The sequence below is a fragment of the Sinocyclocheilus anshuiensis genome, unplaced genomic scaffold, assembly GCF_001515605.1.
Source record: "Sinocyclocheilus anshuiensis isolate Anshui unplaced genomic scaffold, SAMN03320099.WGS_v1.1 scaffold227, whole genome shotgun sequence".
Classification (NCBI taxonomy): Eukaryota; Metazoa; Chordata; class Actinopteri; order Cypriniformes; family Cyprinidae; genus Sinocyclocheilus; species Sinocyclocheilus anshuiensis.
Window position 1 is genome coordinate 2503604 of NW_015549590.1, and position 23306 is coordinate 2526909.

Consider the following 23306-nt stretch of genomic DNA (forward strand, 5'->3'; position numbering starts at 1 on the left):
AGATTATAACAAAATTGGCTTCTCGGGGTCTGTCAAGAAGGTATGATATGTCAAAATGTTAAGCCTAAAAGATCATTTGATGTGTTTACCAGACGTTTGATATTTTTCCTGCTTTGTTAATTGTTGTTCAGTGATAATTTGTTGTAATAGTTCATCAAACAAATCTAACAAATCTCACATCAAATGTATTTGTACCTAATGCTTTTAAAATAATAAAGTCAAGACTGTATACTGTTTGCAAATAGGCTAAAAGCAAGGCAGGGAAATCAGTGTACTTAACTGCTGTAATCAAACTGTTGATTTGCTCTAATGTCTCACTCTCAACTGAAAAAATAAATAAATACCAAGCACATTACAACATTAAATACTTGGGAGATTTAGAGCTTGTCACACTGATGACTGAGTGATGTTGCAAACAAGGAAGTATTTATACTGATTGTTTTCTTCCCAAATAGGCTATTCTAGATTAAGAGGTTCCTGGCAGACATTTCTATACTTGTAAACCATTTTTCGATATTTAATGACATGCAGCTGTTCCCACAATTTATTTTTAAGCTATTATTCGTCCATTTTTTTTGTGTGAAAATCGTTTATTTATCGCCATTTAAAACTAAATCCTGCTAAACCAATGGTTTATATAAACGATATGTTTGATCTAATCATCCAATTTCAATAGGCTACTGCATTCGTACAGAAATACATAGCCTTACAGCCTAAGAACTTTACAAATTAAGTTGTGCAGCCTTACACAATAAATGCAGTTTTGTAGGTAGCCTACGCTTGAAGATTTTACGGTGGTCTCACGTTTAAAAGGTATAGCCTAAATTAGGCTAAATGCTTGCTGTCCGTCAAGCAAAATGCCTAAACCAGACGAGCATGCAATATTTCATTCGTTTAAGAATATATCAAGACATGATAAAAAAAGTATTGCAAAACTTTTTATTTACACATTGTTGGAAACAAACGTTATACCCGTATTAGGTAGGCCTATGTGACACCTGCACATCACCCCTGTGAAAAGAAAGTGAACGACGTGCGCTTTGGACACAAACTGGAGCACAAAACAGCCTGCCATCGCAGGTCATTGGTTTACACAGATAATACAAGTTTAACAGATCCAGGGTATGGATCATTATACATCCCGAGAAACGCTGTACCTGTAGTTTCATTTTATTTACAAACATTTAGATACACTCACCACATACAGAAAATGATATTTATATCTTAATTGAGCAAACACAAACAAACCATTAAAATATTTCGTCTCTGGATCAGACGAACAAGGTTTTTGTATGTTTTTTTTTTCTTAATCTTAAAAACTATTCTATTAAAACAATATTTGAAGAGCCTCCAGCATTTCGTTGTATTTAAGACGTGATTCTTCTGTGGTAGTCCACAACACGCGCCTTGCTGCCTGTCATGTAATAGTTTGTAATCCGTTTTGGCCACGCGAGCGGTCCGCTTCGGTTCTGTCCTTTCAGCGTGTTGGAGTGCTCAGTTAAAGTTGGATCTTTCAAGTTCGAGTTCACTGAGTGACAGTAACTTGCTGTATGTTCCTCATAGATGGTAAGGCGTTCATTCCTGGGGGTGGGTACAGAGAACCGTGTATGTCTGACGGACTCAGTGACCCTGGTACCGGTAGGGGACTGACAGAACCGGGATCGCTGTGGACTGACCCTCCGCTGCCGTCAGACTGACCCAGTTTCTTTTTGATTAATTTCCTTTCCTTAGCTCTGCGGTTCTGAAACCAGATCTTTACCTGTGAAGACAAAGGACAAACGGTTAGAAAGAATTAGTCAACGTCTAATTGTTTTCAATTAGTGAGATGAATCGTAGCCTATTCTCTAGCATAAGTAAAAATCTAAAGTTACACTCTAAAAAATGCTGGGTTAAATACAACCCAGTGCTGGGTAAAATAGGGACAAACCCAGCAATTGAGCTGTTTTGAACCAGCGGTTGGGTTACTACCCAGAAGGTTGGGTTAAACATTTAATCAAACCGGGATTAAATGGGTTTGTCCCTATTTTACCCAGCACTGGGTTGTATTTAACCCAGCATTTTTTAGAGTGTAAGTAATTTTACCTGTCTTTCTGAAAGCCCGAGGTTTACTGCCAATTCTGATTTTCTTCTGATTGTGATGTAGCGATTAAAATGAAATTCTTTCTCCAGCTCCAGCCTCTGATGGTCTGTGTACACAACTCGATATTTCTCCTTCGTTCTGGTTTTGCCTTTAAAAAATGGGAAATAAACGAATAATCATGAAACAATGTTCATAAAATGAAGAAATTCGTCATAAAAAAGTGATAATTCTGAAATAAAGACCAAATTAAACGTCATGCTTAAAAGATGTCATATTGCGATTTATAAAATTGTAAGGCAGAGGAAGAACTTGTGCACTGTATAATTTCTAGGTTATAATAATTTTTTATCATATTGACTTTCTTCTCTTATATTTATCGTTGCATTTACAATACTAGGCCTAGCCTATATGATCTCTCATTTTAACTATAAATCATAACGCCACTGAAATATTCAGTCAATTGTATAAACTAAGATTACATTGCTAGATATGCAAACTGAGCTTCTGATCTTCTTTGAGGAGATTTTTTGAACAAACTGCAGAACAAAGAGACGCAAAGACACATACCCAAACGCCACTGATGTGTTAAGAGACAACACACGTCTTACAACGAACTACAAGGAGATACCATCAAAAATCTTTTCCTCAAACCAAGAGCAGGCTGCACTTGTTTGATGTACAGACTAACTAGCTGTAACAAAACTATATATTTTTATGTTCGATTAAACTCATTAAAAACACAATTAATTAGTGATTTTTAATTACAAGTTTAGATGCAGTCACTGAAAGCTCGATAAAGTGTAACATCTGAATTGAAATATGCCTCTTTATCTTCGCGTCATTTCCAAAACTTTCAGTTTTTCAGCCTTAGTTATGAAAAAGGCCTTTTACAGTTAGGTCATGTAACTTTGTGATTGTTTTCTTTAAAACATTTTTTTTTTTGCTGTGTTGTTTTAACATGCGCCGGAGACGGGAGAACTTTATGTGCTGTGAAGTTTGTCACTCTTTGAGATTATATAACCCTCAACAACAGAGACAGAGGAAGACGCGCTGCTGCATATCAAAGTCAAAAAGGTGTTGAAAGAAGTCGCCGTCTGAATATGACAGATAACCCTCAAAACCTGAGACAATGTAACAGTAAAAGTAGACCTCACATCTTGTTTACGGGAGTCGCAAATTAGCATTATAAGTGACCCTGGCGCCAATTCCCAACGCCTTCATTTTGCCACAACTATTTGTCCCATGCGTAAAGGAACAAATATATTAATATAACTCAGATATTCCGTTTTTTCAAATAATGAAAGGGAGAAGGACAGTTAGTGTGTGTGTGTGTGTGTGTGTGTGTGTAGAACTATTCAATTTCATTAGGCCTTTTCATTTCGTAATATTTTGTCAGATGTGCCATTACTTGAGGAAAACATCAAACATGTAAAGTTAATAATTTTTGAACAGTGTTGCATTTAGCACGATTGGTCCTTGAGTAAATTATTTGTCCAATATTAAACCAAAATAAGATATTTCTTTTTTGTTTTTGCAATATTTTTAGACATAGTCTATTTTTTCTAATAATTTTTATTTAAAAAAAAATGTAGCTACATTTTAGTACATAACTTAAATTATGTCATTTTAATTCTACAGCAGCGAGAAAATAAATCATAATCATGAACTACTGTCATTTTGTACATTTCGGTCGCTGATTTCAAGACCTTTAAATTATCGCGCAGTTTACATGTTTTAGGCCTATTATTTAATAAATAATTAAACGTTTTACTTTTTGCGTGTTATGCCATATATTTTAAATTCTTAGCAAGCTATGTTTATTCATTTATTGAAAGACATTTGTTGGCCTCACCGGTTGATGAGGACTGCACGGTTTTGCTCATCCACTGATAGGAATTGCGTCTTTCTCGCTCAGGTGAAAGCTGGCCCACAGAAATGTTTTCAGGTGGTGGAGGCAGCACTGCTGATCCCGGGCCGTGCATGGCATTATAATCTGAAGAGCAGTAGGAAACTTGTCCTGGGGATGAACTGCTCATAGGTGCAGAAATAGTGTTTGGAGGTCCCAGGCTGTAGGCGCCCCAGTCCTCTCTCGGTGCGCCGTAAGGAGGGCCCCATGCCCCCGCTGACTGCGCGTGTGTGTCCATGTTGGGCACATGATGGTATCCTGCAAAATCTGAATACTGAGGTGTGGAGACAAAATTCTGTGGCGGAAGACTGATGCCAGATCTTCGCACGGCTCCTTGGTGATACATGCTTCCCTCTTTATCCAAAAGGTATCCAACGTACATGATTTGAAAGAAACCCCTACAATTACTTTTTTAAGGCAACATGCCAGCCATACATCAATCCGAATATCTCTCAAAACCAAGGCCCGACTCAATACTTTTTACTCAATTGTGGTAGTCCAAAATGGTCTCCAGGTCACGCGACGTAGTCCTTGACGTGCTTCAATCAAACATGATGTGACTGTGTTGTCAAGGTGGTGGTGGCAAAGGTATAACCAAGCCCTCCTGACGTCAGCCACGACTTCAAAACCTCTCGATTTGCATTCAAATGACCAGCCAATAACACCACCAAACCCTCAAAGATTCCCCTAGTGCCAGATTTTCACGTCACCTCAGATTTACAACCACTTCAATGTTCATCAATATTCAATAGAGTTGTAGACTCACTCTATATGACTAAAGGAATCAAAACATTACACTGTACTGTATTAACATTAAGTTCAAAATTATTTTCTTTCCTCAAAGAAGCCAATTTGAAAGTGGTTTTGTCACATCTGTCTCAGTTTGACATCAAAGAAAGTTAAAAAAAAGTTAAAACCAGCAAATACCTTAATGAATTTTTCGTTGTATTTTATTATATATGTTTTATATTATTAATAAAACAATTGATTTGATTTGTATAATAAATTGTATTTATTCTGTTAATATAAATTATTATAATAGGCTATATATTTTAAGTGTATTTATTTACACAAGTGAAAACAACAGCAGTTTTACTTTTAATTGTATTGCTAAAGAAGTGTTAATCATAAAAGTTAAATGAGCTGTGACGTGCTGATAGGCAGGCAGCGTCATTCAGCTATGAATGGTCGCTTGAAGTTTTACTGCCCTTCCTTTTCTCTCTAATGGAGCTAAACCTGTGGATATGGGAACGTCACATCTGCATAGTACCCATGCCACTTTCTCGCCTTCAGAGTCCATGCGTAGTTGTTAAAGGATACTCTTGTAAAAGAGGTGCAAAGCGGGAGAAGGTGTCTTGAAGTAAGGCGAACTTTTCGCATTCTGTATCCCTCACACCATGACACTCTCGGGTCACACTTCACAGCTAATTCCGGTTTATGGAAATGTGAGGTATCACCTACAGTAGGCTACCCATGCGACGACAATGTGTCGTGCGTGTCGCCATGTAGTCGAAATATTTAACGAGTTGTTAATTCATTTTACAGCGAGGTTTCTGGGGTATTTTAATCATTAACATATGCAGACAGTAGCTTGTTCAGGCTTGACTGTCATGTCTCAGATGTTAGGGCAGAAAAGACAGTACATTTCATCAATTTCTTACAACCACAATTAATTTTACATTCATTCACTACACAAAAATATTATCATTGTATGTGTGTGTGTGTGTGTGTGTGTATATATATATATATACACACACAGACACACACTTGTCAACATACCCTGTATGAAAAATTGTATGTTTTACACACTGTTACTGGTTTTCCTTGATTTGTGATTTGAGCTTTTTTTTCAGTTAATTTAAAAAGTGTTTTGCTCTCACTCACAAATGCATATACAATTATTCTGTAAAGTCTCTCAAATAATACAATGCCATAAAATGCATGTATATTAATTGTACAATTAAAAATAATGTTTTAAATAATTTTAAATAATCAATTTTATTTAGCAAAAACAGGACATGCACACATTTTCAATCATTTTTAGGAATGCAATGTGAACTATGCAGTGAACTATGCAAAAGTAGTTGAGTTTTTGGCAGGTTTGTGATGGTGCAAAGATAAACCTTTATGCGTTCAGTCGTTTTTATGCTACAGCCCTCAAGTCATAATGTAAATATGTCAAAACAATATTTAATGTGATTTCTGTGTGATAATGACTGACCTTTGAACATAGCCTAGTAAGGAACTGCATTTCCTTCAAACTGCTTCAAAGTTTATAACAAATATATTTACTACAATTTCAACACTGCAACATAATATTTAAAGCAGTTTTCTTCTATAAAAGTGATAAAAACAATTAAGATTATGTCAAATTATGTCTATACCCCTACTGGAAAAATCATGTCATATCAGCTTAAGCTGTTTTTTGGAAATGGTAGCTTGTTTTTTAGAAGTCCTAGATGGTCTACCAGCTTTAACTGGTCCAGTTAATCCATTTTCTAGATTGGACCAGCTAATGACCTCTTGCCTGTGCTAGTGTATAGCTAAAATCAGGCTATTAGGAAATGTAGACTGTTGTATGACATGATTCATGTTAGCTTATGATTAATAAACCATCAGAACATGTTTATATGGGTGACTGATGAGATCAGTAAGCTGCAAGCCAGAACAAATCCAGTCAAAAAACATGAGTAGCACAGGTATATTTGTAGCAATAGCCAAAAATACATTGTATGGGTCAAAATTATCTATTTTTCTTTTATGCCAAAAATAATTAGGGTATTAAGTAAATATCATGTTCCATGAAGATATTTTATAAATTTCCTACCGTAAATATATCAAAGTTTAATGTTTGATTATTAATATGCATTGCTTAAGAACTTCATTTGGACAATTTTCTCAATATTTAAAAAATTTTTTTGCACCCTCAGATTCCAGATTTTCAAATAGTTGTAGCCTATCTCATATTGTCCTATCCTAACAAACCATACATAAATGGTTCAAAGCTTATTTATTCAGCTTTCAGATGATGTATACATCTCAATTTTTAAAAAATGTACCCTTATGACTGGTTTTGTGGTCTAGGGTCACAAATGAAAACATTTTGAATGAAATGAAAACCCAATCTCAAAGACCCTTTTGGAAAAAAGCATGAATGGCTGCTACAGTTGATTTTTTTTTTTATCTGTTCTTTGACCATTGCTGAACTCAAACTAAGTTATAGTAAATGAGTCTAGGGTTAAACTTACTTTTTGTTAGATATTTTCCAAACCGTTTCAATGCTGCTCCAAACAATTCGCCAAAAAGTGTAAATGATGGTCATATAGGATATGTATTGGCCTATATGTTGCATATTCATATTGCTGTCTGTGCTGAATATGTGTTCATAATATATAGCCTACCATAACAATCCGAAGGCCAGACCTGGGTTTTGTGAGCACCTTTTTATACAGTCTATGGTGAGCACACACGTTGTTGATGCAGGCGTATAGGCTACGCAATAAAGAAAGCGACAGGTTAGTGTGGAGGCTCAACGCACAGCGCAGTGACGCCCTCTGCTGGTCAATTAGCTGCAAGAGCGGCTCACTATGAATTAAAATGTAGTTGCTGGACGGACACATTTTTATGACACATTTTCTGATATTTATGGTAGCCTACAACACGTTATTTCTACATCCTTTCCTTTCCTTTTTTAACGAAATGAAGAATGATCTTGAGATGTCATTATAAATTAATCAGCACAACTACAGAAGGACCTCTAGAGGGCAGTATACACCAATTAATTTGTTTGCGTGAAATTGCGTCGTGTCTACGGATCATTGAATAACACCACATTTCTGTGTGTCATATAATGAGATAAATTTCTGTTGCACAGTTGTCTAATGTTGTAACATTGCTATTCGCTATTCATTGTCAGTATGAAAATCTGATATGGTGTGACCTGTGGCACTTTTGCCTGACTATTGTCTGGATATGACAATTCCGTTAGCGATAATGTCACAGTAGACTGTATGTTCCACATAATTTAGAAACAAATGAGTCAAATGTAGACTAAAGCCTGTGCCTGCATGGGAAGTGCCAAAAAAAAAAAAAGGCCATACTAAAGAGAGCCTGCCAGAACACGTTTAAGACGCTTGGCTTTATTTAAGAAATAACACTCTGTCTTATTTATTTATTTGTATAAGTATTTTATCGTAATGTTATGTGGGTCTGTTGAAAGTTTGTGAGTCTTAAATAAGGATGGAGATGGATTTCAGAGAAATGGAGGAGGTTTTGTTTGTGCACAGTTTTTAGAATGGAAAGGATTCAGGATTCAGTTCTCTTCTCTGTCTAAAGGAAGAATGCTTTATCTGAGGCTAGAGATGCTCTCAGCATGACAGATTTACCACTTTCTTGGAAACTTGAAAATAACAACGTGTGTCCCAAATGTATGATGGTTTGGGGACAGATTGCACTCAAAATAGTTTAAATTATGAATCATATGTTTTCTCATTTTCTTTTCCACAATGAGAATCAGGTCACGATACTGTTCATATAGAACATTGCTAAATGTATATTTATTAGGACGTTGAGTTTAAAATTTCATTGGAAATATGTGCTAGTTCAGAAATGTTAGATGTAATGTTCTTCTCATAGATTTTATAGACTGCAGTCATCCCCTAGTTTAATTCTCCTGTGTAAAATCTGAAATGAATAAATGCCATGAGAAGTTTTGTTAAAGAATATCCTCAAAATCTTATTTTTAATATACTATAGCTAAACACTGAACAACACGTGTGGTTATACAATTATGTATCCAACAAATTCCAAAACAGATCAGTTGCTCTAAGACAGCATATACTCAAGAGCAGTGGCATAAACATTCATATGTGCATGAGAAGACGATAAAGGCAGTATGGATGGATATTACTGGTGAGACCTTATTTTTTTGTTCCAAATTCACTGTTGACTTTTTCTGAGGATTTCTGTCAGATACAACTACAGACCCCCATCAGTTCAGTTAATTCTGAAAGCTTTTCCCACTTTACCAACATTTGCAACAGTTTCACATTGCCATTCATCATTTATGAGTTCATCATCAGTAATCCCATCTTGTTTTTCTTTACAACATAAACCAGGAGAATATTTGGTTATTCTGTCAAAAAGCATACAGTATCTTTTAGACAGCCTTTGGTTCAGTGCTTAAGGAGATTTGAGTCCAGAGTTCCCATAGCGCGCAGTAGATCAGATGTTTCTGAATTGTTTTCAATGTCAGAATTCTTGACAGATTATAAACAGTTCATTTTTAGTCATTGGAACCCAGTGGGGACAAAAAGAATTTACTTTGATCTGAAGGCCAAAGTCTAAGACAGCTATTTTTAAGACAAACAGTCTGTTTGATTTAGTCAGAACTCTTTGACCCTGCCTTTGGGCGTCATGGGAGTTTATTCAAATATTTGGGGCTATTTGTATTTTCGGTGCTACCTTTCTGGGAAAAGGTGGGCAAAAGCCATATCTGTGGTGAGTGAGGTCTACCCCATTGTCTCAGGCTGTATGTGAGAGGTATACAGATGTGGTTCCCCCCAACCCCGATCCTGCCGTTCCCTGCACTCCCTCACCAGAACACAGCGTGGGAAGTGCGAGCGGAGGGAAGAACACTCCATTAATGGGAATTGCACATAGGAAGGAGAATGGGGTATGATAGGATTTCAAGGCATTCTGTTTTGTCACTGATTGCAGGAATGTGTTTTGGCAGACTCCCAAAGGTCGCGCAATATACCACCTCTGTTTTAGTGATTAATGAAGCATCTTGCCACCGGGGGGCTATTTTCCTTGGGAAGGGGACTCTGGAAGTGGCAACGCAGGGACTTACACATTGTTGAATGAGAAAAACAAAACGGTCCCAATAGGAGAGAGCCTTTAATTAGATGCATACGTGATGTTTTTCTCAAAGATAATTTTAGAAGATTCCATTATAAACTATTAACTAGTAAGACGAAAACTGCAATTCACAATCCATATAATATAAAGGGCCAAAAATCCTCATTACCAGTTTTTGATAGATGTCTCTTATGCTCAGTTGCATTTATATGATAAAAAAATATATTGTGAAATAATATTACAATTTAACATAACTCAAGAAACATTTACTATTATCAATGCAAAAAACTGTTGTGCATGCAGCTTCATATTTTGTGGAAACCGAGATATTTTTTTCAGGATTCTTTGATGAATAGAAAGTTCAAAAGAACTGAATTTATTTGAAATATAATTTTTTTATGACATTATAAATGCCTCTACTGTCACTTTTGATCAATTGAATGTGTCCTTGCTGAATGAAAGTATTAATTTCTTGAAAAAAAAATCTTACTGACCCCAGACATTTGATTATATATATATAATTGTCGCTGGATAGATAGATAGATAGATAGATAGATAGATAGATTTTTTTTTGTTATTTAGTACTTTTTCTTGGTTAATAAAATGGAAAAAAAATGTAGGAAATGATGCATGATCACGTAATATTTATATTTATTTGGAGCAAAGGAAATTGAGAACTCTGATTATCTGTAGAGCTCGGAGACTGTATGTACTTCCTGTGAGTTTGGAAAAATATGAGGTGTGCGTGAATGCCATGTTTGCGCTTGTAGCCAGAATATGATGAACCCTAACCCTCCCAACATCCTTCCCTTGTTTGTTTATAGCTCATATTCCTGAATCAGTTTACATGTCTCACAACCTTCATAACAAGCCAATAACACACCGCCAATCCTCAATAAGTCAAGTGAACTTTTACAAAGCACACACTGTTTATCTTTAATATGACAAGCAGAAACGGCAACAATATGCACCTTTTTCACCTTTAGCGCCAAAGCTGGGGGGCACTGTTGGCCCTTAGGAAGTTTTGTGTTTGGAGCTCTGTTGTGATGGGAATGATGGAGAAGCCCTTCCTGACCTTTTCTTGCTCACAGAGGTATTGTCCTGGTGACAGACAGACTGCCGTCACCTCACCCCGTTCAGGAAATGCGTCTCTGCAACCAAGGAGCAGGAAGAAGAGTGCACAGATGACACGCAGCCTAACCATCTCCACCAAGAATCTTATAATAGTCAGTCTAACCTTTACTGGGAATATACCTTATCGGAAAAATCATGCTATAGGAAGAAGAATGCAGTACTTGACAGGCAAACCATTGTCATCGTTATGTACTAGTACAAATGCAATCATGACTTTGAAAAGGTGCTATATATAAATATATAGATCTTTATTTATGCTTGGTTAATATTAAAATACAATTATAATACAAAACAAATATATGTAGAAAATATCAGTGCATACAAATTTACTTCTCAAATACCAGTCAGTCAAAATAACATTATTGAAAGCATCATTTGGCAGTATATACATTTCATGATTTGGAAGACAGTCCATCAACTATGAATGTAGTATTTGGACTTAATAATAATTAGCAATAACGGGCCTAACTGCTTTAACAACTGTCAATATATAATCTGATTTAACCAATGCAATGATTTCCCATCCATTCCATCATGTTAAGGAGTTAATACTGATAGCACCTACATGTGTGCACGTTTTTACTATAATTATCATGACCATTTATATAGTGACCAGCCTGTTGACAATATTATAGCCTGCCCTGCAAGCTTTAGTAGTATTTTAGCATGAAAGACTACTGAATCAGTAACAGAATACGTTCCTCTGGTTAATAGCTGCACAACATATTACGTGCTGTTATGTATACAGTAGTGTAAACAACATAAATATGGAAAGTACACAACGCAGTGTAACTATTGTTGAACAGAGCAAGGCCGTTTTATTGTGGTCCACATTTGATCGCTAATTAACAGAATGTTTCCTATTAAATGTGCATGAATAATTTACTTGATAAGGCTTTAGAAACCTTTTTCACAGTGATAGACTGGATGATAACTGAGTCCTGCCATGTGTAAGACGTTAAGCTTGACTCATTTCTTTAAAATGATCCAGATTAAGAGCTATGATGATAAAAAATACTATATGCGGGAACAAAAGTGATTAATTTTAGCTTCACTGAGCAAGACTCAGGAAAACGGCCCTCAGACAGAAGCAAAAGAACATGGAAATACAATGCGCATCCGTAGTGTTTCAGATTGAGTTCTGGGAAGGAATTTCAGACTGCACATTCAATTACTCATGATCTGTGCATGGTCTTTGTTTGACATTTGCGTCTGACAGAGTAAAATATAAGTGAAATTTATTCTAAAGAAAAATATTTTCCTAAAACAAAAAAAGAGCTTTAGTGAGCTCCGAAATAATTTTAGCATAATAAAAATAAAATACCATATAACCAAAATTCCAGTTTTCATTACAATAAAATATTTATCTAGAAATAAAATAAGAATTGCCTTTGTCCTCTCGTTCTAACCACTGAACAAATGATTTCATAATTAGCCACCATTCTGTATGAAAAATGCTATTTCACTGGGAAAAACAGTGCCATTATTGTAATAAAATGTGTTTGTTGTGTTCACAGTAGACTGCAGGAATACCTGAGGTGGTCCATTTGTATGTCAGACTGCCACAATGATATGAGTGGCAGCCCACTGTACTCACACACTACCTTGAAAAAGTGCAGAGAAAGAGAAAATGTGAAACTCTGAATGACCAGTCCAGTACAGAATAAAGTGGAAAAAAGTGGGAGGAAATACAAGAGATCTATCTCTAAACCAGTCAGATCCTCCAAAACTGGGTGAGACTTCTGGTGGCTAAAGTGTGCAGATCAACTCAAACAGGTGGTGTGGAGTAACGGACCACATAGTTATAGTCTGGAGGTGGGCTATGACATTCCAGCTCTGGGTCGAGTGAGGAGTCCTCCAGACTCGGGTCCAGTGAGGGAACAAGCGGTGGGTATTTCTCCTTCTCGCCCTCCAGCAGAACTGACTCCTTACTTTTGCTCTTCATTCTGTGGACGAAGCAAACCGATTTGAATGAATTCCAATTGAAATAGTATTATTCTGTTGTACTTTGCTCTGTGTGTTGCTATAGCTCTTCATCTGGGGTCAACGGGTCAGACACCCTGGAGGGAGTCTGTGAGTTTGCATTGCTTTTAGTCTATAGTCTCTCAAGGGGCAATAATTTGCAGTAAATGCCTATGCGAAATGGCATGTATTGGGGTTTGTACACAGAGTGAAGCAGAGCTGTCAGTGCCAAGCACTTCACATATATGCATACTAAATGTGGGAGTACCAGGTGGAATCCAGAGGCACAATGTAGAGGGAGAATCTTGGACGTAGCAGTAAAGCTGTAGAAGGTCAAAGGTGACAGTGATTGAGTGGGTCCTCGGCAGGGGCCGCCTCTTTACAATATATACATCATTCTCTACATGCTCCGAGTGGCTCTTTTTTCCCATGCCTGTGACCATGGCAACTTGTGCATGGATTTGCCAGCTGGTTGCAGGCTGTGCCCAGCTTTTCATCATATCGGGTTGGGATGAGGAGGGCACTGGACATGCAAAGTTGGGGGAGTGCTGACAGAGGCCAGACAGAGTGTTTTTAATCAAAACCTGTTGACTACGTTCATTTGTAATTAAACTTGGCTCATCAATCATAGCAGTAGAGGAATTTAAAAATGGTGGAAGTGTGGTGTTGTGTTCTCTGGAACACTTGAATCTGACTGGTTGATCGCAGCATTCGGCGGTCAGATGTTTGGCGCTGCTTTCATGTCTCTTGTATCATTCTGTGGACTCGCTCACAGTCATATTTGTACACTGCAGTGGACAATTTCTTTTCTTATAAAGTAATTGCTCCATGTTTGGGATTATTTTTTGATAATGACAGCTTTACTTAAAAAAATACTTGATCTATACACTACTGCTCAACCGTTTTTTTCTTATTTTTTTCATTAATTTATTATTTATTTATTAATGCATTAATGTGTTGGATTTTGCAGATTTTTCATTACTCCTTTTTATGTAAATGTAAATGTTTTTACCGTCACTTTTGAGCAATTTAATGCGTTTTTGCTGAATTAAAGTATACATTTCTTTTTAAAAAATCATGCTGACCCCAAACTTTTGAGTGGTAGTATACAGTATTTATTTATTTTTTTACAACACCGTAAAATAAGATCCTTTTATAGATGAAGATCATATAATATAGCCCTGGCATTGTGGTGTAGCCACTGTTGCACTCAGCTGCCCTTATCTAATGCCAATCACATATTTCGACTGAACACTTTTAAACAGCATGACCATGATTAGTCAGTTAACCACTTTGTCTCTCCAGGTCTGAGTCATAAACCTCCAATCAGTAAGAGATTATCACTATTTGTCTAGCTGCAATTGGTGGTCCAAACCCCTGCCCTCAAATATTAGGATGCCGTATAGTCCACAAGGCCTTGAATGCAATTTAGAGGATAACCTTTGTAAATTAACCCTGGCCTTTGCTGCACTGGAAGACCATAAACGCAGTCTCAGATCTCAAACGCTTTAACAAAACCAAGGCTAATCCAGCCCAATGGCCTGCCATTAATAACTTAAAAGGCCACCTTCACTTTAGTTTTCAGCGCCATTTGCCCTGGGGCCCATTTATGAACAAGTAATGATGTCTCAGACCCCAGCACACTTTAGTCTGTGGTTAATAAATTATTAGGCTGGTCTCAGGCAAGAACTGACTATGTTTTTAAGGAGATCATCTTAATTTTTATTGAGCATTCAATATATTTAAGTTGTGTTCACAGCTTACCTTCTGTAGCAAAAATAATAGAACCCTAAATGGAATATATTGTAATCACTACCAGTATTAAACACTCATTCTCTCAAATACTTCCTAAATAAAATAAAGGCATGTTATTGTATGAGATGGCCATGTGCCATATCTGTAGCATGTTTCAGCGATGGAGTCAGAGGCCATTACGACCCAGGCGGTACAAACAAAGATGCTAGTCACCAGACCTTACAGCCAGCTTTAACAAGTCACACGCCCAGCCCTGCTTTTGTTGTCTGGCTGTTGAGATTGTCACCTTAGGCAATATCTCTCCAACGTGCCATTGTCTGAGAGACTCTCGCGCAGGCACGTCTCGCAAAGAAAAGGGGTAGTGGCTGGAGTCGTGTGGAGATGGGGGGAGAGAAACTGTATGACAATTGTGGCATCTACATTCCAGCCCAGTGGGAGGGTCTCCAGGGCATACGCCAGCAGACCTACCCATTCCTGTGGTCCAGGCAAAAAGTCTAAATTGTTGTGAATGTACTATACTCACGCTCGGGCCATGAAACTCCGGGGTCTGGCCAGTGACTCCAGATGCTTCAGTGTCTTCAGGTCGTCTGAAGATAGACCTATTCCACTGTCCGACTGGCTTTCCTGTGAACAACCAAACATGATTTAACCACAGATACAATATATTTGCATGATTTCGTAATGTGCCTTTTCTTATGAAAGGGATAGTGTGAAAAACCAGCTCTTCACCTCGTGGAGCTTGTTGGTTCCATTCTCCATGATTACTTCATCAAAGGTCTTCACACTCGCTGGGCGGATCTTGATGTTCCTGAAAGTATCGAATACTCCATATCAGATCATTGTGGAAGGTTTCTCATGACATCATGTCTGGCAGATCCAAACAAATACACGAAACACATTACAGTGAGAGGGATATGTTCGGTATCACAGTTTCCAAGTAAAAGTTCAATACTGTGTTGGATAAAATAATTTTAATTTGATTTTGCGCAGCAGGGTAAAGCGATATCTTTTAAATTCATCTTAAGGGATAACAGGGATTGCAGCATTTCGATACTATTCTCTACAAATATACTTGAAGGACCTATGGAAACACAAGGGTTGGATAAATATTATCTTAAGTAGGCATAAATCCTGAAACTGCATTTGTGGCAAAAGAGGAAATTCCTTGAGGGGCCTATGAGGACCGTTTCTTATCAAGAACCAATTAGTGCTTTCCTTCACTTTTAAACCATTCAAGCATTCAAGGCTGTTGGGATGAAGTGTAGCGCATGTTTGAAACAGGAAAATGTATGGAAACCAGAAAATAGATGGTAGAACCTTATCTACAAAAAACAGATTTCTAAAATAGTCCTCATGAATATTGTCATTCTGAGTGATTAATAACAACTGAATTACAAAAACAAATCAGTCTGAGCATATATCCGTTAAATGGATAAGATAAAGCTATCTTACCAAGCTGTCCCGGAGTCTCTAAGAGCGATAGGTCTGGTGGAAGTCTCCTCTGTGGGGCTCAGGTTTGAGGGGTCTGCTTTGGTCAACAGGGCCGTGTTGATTGGGATGTAGTGTTTTCCCTCCTAAGAGAGACAAGGTATTTAAACATTCAGCTCATTTTAAAACTGTGACATCACCCTGCATATAGTTTTATAGGATTCTGGAGGAATCTGAACATAAATCTGCAAGGGAATGTGTGAATATGTTTTATGGAGATGATGTTATTAGGGGCAGTCCGGGCAGTACACTAAGCTTGATTCCTTATGTGAGAAAGAGAGAGTTTGGATGGCTTCCAATTCAGATGGCTTGGAATATGTTTTGTTCTCTATGCTGTGTAGTGTAGTCTTTTACTGAGACCATATGTGACCCTGGACCACAAAACCAGTCTTAAGTCGCTGGGGTATATTTGTAGCAATAGCCAAAAATACATTGTATGGGTCAAAATTATTGATTTTTCTTTTATGCCAAAAATCATTAGGATATTAAGTAAAGACCATGTTCCATGAAGATATTTTATGTATTTCCTACTATTAAAACGTAATTTTTGATTAGTAATATGCATTGCTAAGAACTTCATTTGGACAACTTTAAAGGCAATTTTCTCAATATTTTTATTTTTTTGCACCCACAGATTCCAGACCATACATCAATTGAAAGTTTATTTATTCAGCTTTCAGATGATGTATAAATCTCAATTTCGAAAAATTTACCCTTAAGACACTACCCTTATGTTTTGTGATCCAGGGTCACATATCTTCTCTTCAAGCCATATTAAAAATCAGATTCACTATCTTCTTGAACTAAGAAAACTGTATCAGAACATATTGTACCATCAAATGTTCTTCTTTGGATATCTATGAGAATTTGTATGACTTTGTACTTGAGAATATGGGACTTGTGTATGTAAATACATTTTTATGTCTATGCCTGTATATGCTATAACATATACCCTACTATTCAAACATTTGGAGAGATTTTTTTTTCAGCAGGGATGCATTAAATTGAATAAATACATTTAGAATGTTACAAAAGATTTCTGTTTCAAATAAAGAATCCATCAAAGATTTCATCAAAGTATCAAAATAGAATTAGAATGATTTCTGAAGGATCATGTGACACTAAAGTACACTGAAGGATGATGTGAAAATTCAGCGATGACAGATAAAATTATTCACTATATTCAAATAGAAAACAGTTATTTGAAATTGTAATAATATTTCACAATATTAATGTTTTCACTGTATTTTTGATAAGTGCAGTCTTTGTGAGCAGATTTTTTTCAAAACATTAAAAAATCTTACCAACCCCAGACTTCTGAACGGTAGTGTACACATGTATTTTCTTCATGAGTGACTTTGCTTGTCTTAACATTTCTTTACAGTCACTCCAAACTCACTTTAAATCTTTCCATTCATCCCATTCATAAAATATTCACCTTTCATCTATGACTATTTGTTAAACACAGTTTGCAATGACAGTCTAACATGGTTTTGCCTGTGTAATGGCAGTGCATCTCTCATCCCATAAAATCCTTGTGGTTTTGCTGTGGTCAGAGTTGTAAACATTTAAATAAAGTCTGTGGGAAACCCATGCAATGTAATGAAGTGCATGAGACTCTCTTACCTGCTGCACACTAGCTTGTAGCAGATCTCCTAGCCTCTCTACCAGCTCTGTGAAAGTGGGCCTCTTGGATGGTTCTCCATGCCAGCAGTCTAACATGGTTTGATATCTATGGAGAGACACAGGCACATGTTAAAGAATGTCCTTTGAACATACAGAGTGCTTAATACGCCATAATCATAAATTGCAGTTCTTCAGCAGCTACACAAACCCTCATGAATTACACCCTTTGCCTTGACCTCTAGGTTAGTCTGCAAATCCGGTTTATCCATTTATTTACTGTTATCAATAATATTCAGTGCGTGACACGAGGAGTGAGGCTGAGTGTTTTCATTGCACTGTTCTCAGGGTGAGAGTTTGTGTTGAGAGGAACTTCCTCCTGCTTTACACGAGCTGTCAGCATCTCCCCCCACAAGGGGTCCTTTATTGGATTTTGCAGTGGCCTATAATGGTTAAGTTTATCTGAAGGCTAAGTTTCAGTTGAGAAACACTGGGGCGTCAATGCACCAGGCATTTGAGTAAATGATGACTGGCGATGACTGAGCTGTATACTGTTTATACTGTTGCACTCACAGGTCATTATATAAATAAAGCCTGTTACCCATGAAACTCTCTGATCCCGTCTGATTAGCACAACATTGGGCAATTTGGAGTATGGAAAAATGACTGTACTAGTTGATGACTCATTACTTCCTTACACTAATCAACTAATATATCCATCTGGGTTTGAATTAGGTAGTGATCAGAGAGGAGGTACTCTACTCGTGGGCTGTGTAGGAGATTAGGAGGAGGAAGCAGGACTTCTAAAATGGTTATTTTAATGAATCCAGATGGAGCAACTCCTTAAACTAACAGGAAGTTCAGAAAAATGGCAAATGGTGGTTCCTCTAAAATCAATGACACACCAGGATGTTCTATATCCTCTCAAGTTGTGCTCACACTTATGGAAATGTTAACGGAAGATACATTAAAAGGATAGTTCACCCAAAAATGTTTATCTGCTTACCCCAGAGCATCCAAGATGTAGGTGACTTTGTTTCTTCAGTAGAACACAAACGAAGATTTTTAACTCAAACCGTTGCAGTCTGTCAGTCATATAATGGAAGTGAATGGGAATCACGGCTTTCAGAGTCAAAAAAACATATGCAAACACATTGATGTGTAAAGACACGAAACGATCGGTCTGTGCAAGAAACTGAACAGTATTTATATCGTTTTTTACCTCTGATTCACCTCAATGTCCGAACTGTCCTGAGCGCGTTCTCAACAGCAGGCGCGTGAAGCGTGTTCTTCTTGCTTTACGGCGGATCGCAGACTTATAAGTGCATTACCATCGTTTCGTGTCTTTACACATCAATGTGTTTGTTTGGACTCTCAAAGCCGTGATTCCCATTCACTTCCATTATATGACTGACAGACTGCAACGGTTTGAGTTTAAAAATCTTCGTTTGTGTTCTACTGAAGAAACAAAGTCATCTACATCTTGGATGCCCTGGGGGTAAGCAGATAAACATCAAATTTTAATTTTTGTGTGAACTATCCCTTTAATGACAGCCAATAGCATTTAGTTCAGTGTATTGAATAGTTATGAGCCTGTGGGACAGTGGGAACCAGTTCATCATTAAATGGGTGAATCAGTCTAGACAGATGATTCTACCCGGTCAGATTTTTGATTTCTGAGCTGCTTTCTTCTCATCACTTACAATAAAAGTTTGAACTTAAAAAAAGTTTGGTCAGGGTCACTCCCAGGGTCGGAAATAAAGTAATGTTTAACCTTGAGGCCAGCACATAACTTCACCGTCCATCTCTTCTCTCTTGAAGAACAGTGTTATCAGTGCTAAAGGTGATACAGTATATTAAACTGACCCTTATCTGCAATGCTAGTTGACAATTTCTTTGAAGCAGAATGGAAAGACCTTTGGGTTTTGAGGACTTGGCATCAGAAAGGCTGTATTTATGAGGGCCGAATTCAATTCAGGTCTGAGGTCTGGACTGCATTTTGTAGGTCATCTCATATCACCATCTTTTATGACCTCTTGTTATGTTCAATTGGAGTGTGTGATTGCAAATGTGAGACAACTCGCATTACGTGCTATGTTTAAAACATAAGTGCTCTGTTCAGGTTTCCAAGTGGGTATGATACAGTTACAGAATATCAGATATAAAAACTTTAGTTTCAAAACGAAGATTGAGTAGAGCACTTCTTTGACAGCAGTAGGGGTTGTTATTGAGAACAGGCTGTGAATATTCTTTCTCAGAATGAGGCGATTCAGGTCTGTGCACCTATTTAAAAGCAACACTAATCTGAAGTTGTCCGCTTCACTTCCTTTCCACATTTAAAACTGATACCATGACCTCTTCTCTCATATCTTGTTACATCTGAAAACTTTCAGATTTTGGTTTGGCTTGCTCTCTAACCCTGTAATCACAATGGGAGTATCTTGCCAGTGAGTTTCCCTGTATGACGCCCAGGGGCCCTGCCACTGTGTTTGGCCACCCCTTGCTGCTTGGGAAGACCGAAGCCTTTAATGTGAGCTTGAGTTTCAACTGCATTGGTGTAAGTTAGTAATGGATCCCTAGCACACATCAACTGCACTATAAACTAGCTGCCAATCAGAAGCTGCTCCTTTTCTTTTACTCAGTGAATAATTGATCTGTTTCCATTTAAGGCTTCAGTCTTGTGTCAAAGCAATGAAATTAGATATTTTTACTCATTTCAACTGTATCGATAGGAGAAGAGTTTCTTTCCCCAGAGTGCAGATTTCAGCTAATAACCCTAAAGAGTTTTGTAGGGGGTTACAGAGAGAGGTGAGGTTTGTTTTGGGCTCACTTTAAGTTTGTTTAAAAGTCCTGGGATCACACAGAAGGAACTTACTTAGAGACATTTCAAAAAATAAATACCTTTAAATACCTATTTCCATGCATACTTTGGTACGGTACAGTGGCATGTGCTAGAATAGGTAACAGGCATGCAAATATTATATATATATATATATATATATATATATATATAGTTAAACCTTTATAAAAAAGAATGTTTTCTTATTATACAATGGGTAACAGGGTTGCAGGTTGAGACTGGTGAATGCTATCAACACTATAATTTGTGTAAATTAAAAATGGGTTTTTCTACAATAAATTAAATATTAATTAAACATATTGTGGAAAAATTCTGAATATATGAATTATGCATGTTTGTAATTGTTGGATACATTCAAAGTGGGACAGGCATGTGTTTATGCTAGATTATTTTTTGTTACATAATAGTTTATCTAATATATTAACATACCATCTAACCTATTTCTCACAACAAAAATAAATAATTTGTGCCAATAAAGCTTCAAAAATGATAAAAATACTCAGTACTCAACATGGCAATTGTTACACAACAATTGCATGTATAGTTGACAAAGAGCTTTCAAATCAGGACTGCCTGACATTAGTGACACAAGCAGAGTGACTCTTACATTTCAGAGGAGGAGTATTCAGGAGCTTTCATCCTGGTGCCCTCTTTCAGTTTGCAGCAGAATTCCTCATCAATGTGTAAGCCAGGGTAAGGGGAGGCACCTGGGGAGAAGAAAGAGAATAATGGGGTTATCAAGACTTTTCCATGAAATAGAGCTCTGGCCACTTCAAAGGGTCTTACAAGAAACTCACTAAACTGTGATGTGGGTTGGGAGCACAGAGAGATCAATGGAAAGACCTCTGCACAATCAGCATCAGCAGGGCCGATTTGACTGAACTTGGAAACTCTACGCAAAGCTGTTTTCTCCAGAAACACTAAATTATTAAGACAGCGTGAATTTGTAGACTGTTGAGGCTTTGCTGCACACTTGCAAAAACCATGATTCATGAAACAATATTTTCATTTACTTGAGTGAAATCCTTTTAAAAATATCTGATAACCACTAAAATATGCAGATCATAACAATGAATCTTGGAAAAGGTCAATCTTTCATTAAACTATGATCTAAAACACCCTTCTGACATAGATTAGGTAGTCATTAAAAACAAATACATTAACAGCACTTGAAATCTCCTGCAACTTTGGGAATACAGTGCAGTAGATGTGGCGTGCCTAGAAAAACTGTGACAAGAAATTCAATTCCACAACACAAAACATGAGAGTGTACTTTGGGTGCGGTGCAAACTTTTCTCCCATGGATACTATCAAGTAGCAATAATATTTTTTCTAAACTTTTCGTGTTAGTCTATTTGACACCAAATTAAATCAGTGTAGCCCAGTGGTTGTGACAGCTCAGAGTCATCAGTTAAGATCCTATTCCTTCTATATCACTGATAATGGATTATTTATATTGTGTTTTCCTATAAATGTTGCTTTATTTTAACGTGAAATGACGCCCTACTATTTTCCCACAGAGTTCATTGCTCCCAGTGTGAATGTAGATTTGGGGGAATTTTACTGTTGTTTCTGGTTTATTCGTTATGCATTTACAAGGCAAATCTTTAAAAACACATTTATATTCAAAAGTCTGAAACCACATTAATAATCTAGAATTTTAGGGATTAAAATATACAATTTAGTGGTTGCTTAGTATTGTGAAAAACCTTGCATTGTGTTATGCTTTGATGTTATTGTGAAAAAGTTATAATGCCAAAAAAAAAATATTTACCACTTTTGATTTCTACACTATTACTGACCAAATAAGCAGAGAAATGTGCAATTAAAAAATTCTGTATTGTGTCGGCGCTGATAGCCTCATGGGCAGTGCTCCGACATAACGCTGTTGCACTTTGGGTGACCCAAGTTCGAGTCTCAGCTCGCGGTCCTTTCCCAATCCTAACCCCCCTCTCTCTCCCACCTTGTTTCCTGTCAATATATACTTTCCTATCCTAATAAAAAGGCAAAAATACCAAAAAATAAATTGAGAAAAAAAAAAAAATTTCTGTATCAATCTAGAAACTAACACAACACAGAAGACTTGTCAATATATATATATAATATATAAATAATGTATATATACATACATATATGAATGGTGACATTAAAGTTGTTTGCTCAGAGCCTTTGATGACAAAGTGGCCAAAGCGACACTGTACAATACACCATTAAAAATTATAGTATATTTACGGAGGGGGGCAGACATTTACATTAAATGCTGCCTGGTAACTGTGGGTTTACATTTCCAGTTGGGAATAAAACCTGATCAAATGGAAGATTTGGCTCCCAAACTCTGGAATAGCCTTCCTGATAACGTTCGGGGTTCAGACACACTCTCCCTGTTTAAATTCCTGTTTTACAACCTCTATGTATGATTTAAAAACACACTGTTGAAGTTCACAGATTGCACTAGTGGAATGAAAAAAGTTTTTTCAAGCTGACAACGCAATCCTTTTTGTTCCCAAAGGAAAATTTAACAGCAGCTGACAGTTATAGCCCTCCACATCTGGAGGAGGTTGATAGCGCAGGGCACCTCATGAGCAGCCTGCTTTGTGCCAGGTGTCTTTGATTGAGTACCCTCAAGTTCATTTTATTTC

The 23306-nt window shown here is 37.0% G+C and overlaps 2 protein-coding genes across 2 annotated transcripts in view; both read right to left on the minus strand.

The window, feature by feature from the left end:
• Positions 1 to 1442: 1442 nt before the first annotated feature.
• Positions 1443 to 4645, minus strand: cdx4 (caudal type homeobox 4). Its single transcript, XM_016446567.1, has 3 exons — positions 3933 to 4645; positions 2083 to 2228; positions 1443 to 1759 (listed from the first exon to the last, which is right to left on the minus strand). Exons 1-3 carry the CDS (start codon positions 4366 to 4368, stop codon positions 1526 to 1528), a joined length of 816 nt encoding a protein of 271 aa, XP_016302053.1. The 5' UTR covers positions 4369 to 4645; the 3' UTR covers positions 1443 to 1525.
• An 8091-nt stretch (positions 4646 to 12736) lies between these two features.
• The window catches only part of kdrl (kinase insert domain receptor like), a 44051-nt gene continuing 33481 nt past the window's right edge, over positions 12737 to 23306 (minus strand). Inside the window, exons 25-30 of the mRNA XM_016446566.1 lie at positions 21275 to 21374; positions 17811 to 17916; positions 16149 to 16270; positions 15426 to 15504; positions 15220 to 15320; positions 12737 to 12925 (exon numbers count right to left, since the gene is read on the minus strand). Coding sequence (XP_016302052.1) covers positions 12748 to 12925; positions 15220 to 15320; positions 15426 to 15504; positions 16149 to 16270; positions 17811 to 17916; positions 21275 to 21374 — 686 coding nt within the window. The 3' untranslated portion in view covers positions 12737 to 12747. The remainder of the gene's footprint in view (positions 12926 to 15219; positions 15321 to 15425; positions 15505 to 16148; positions 16271 to 17810; positions 17917 to 21274; positions 21375 to 23306) is intronic.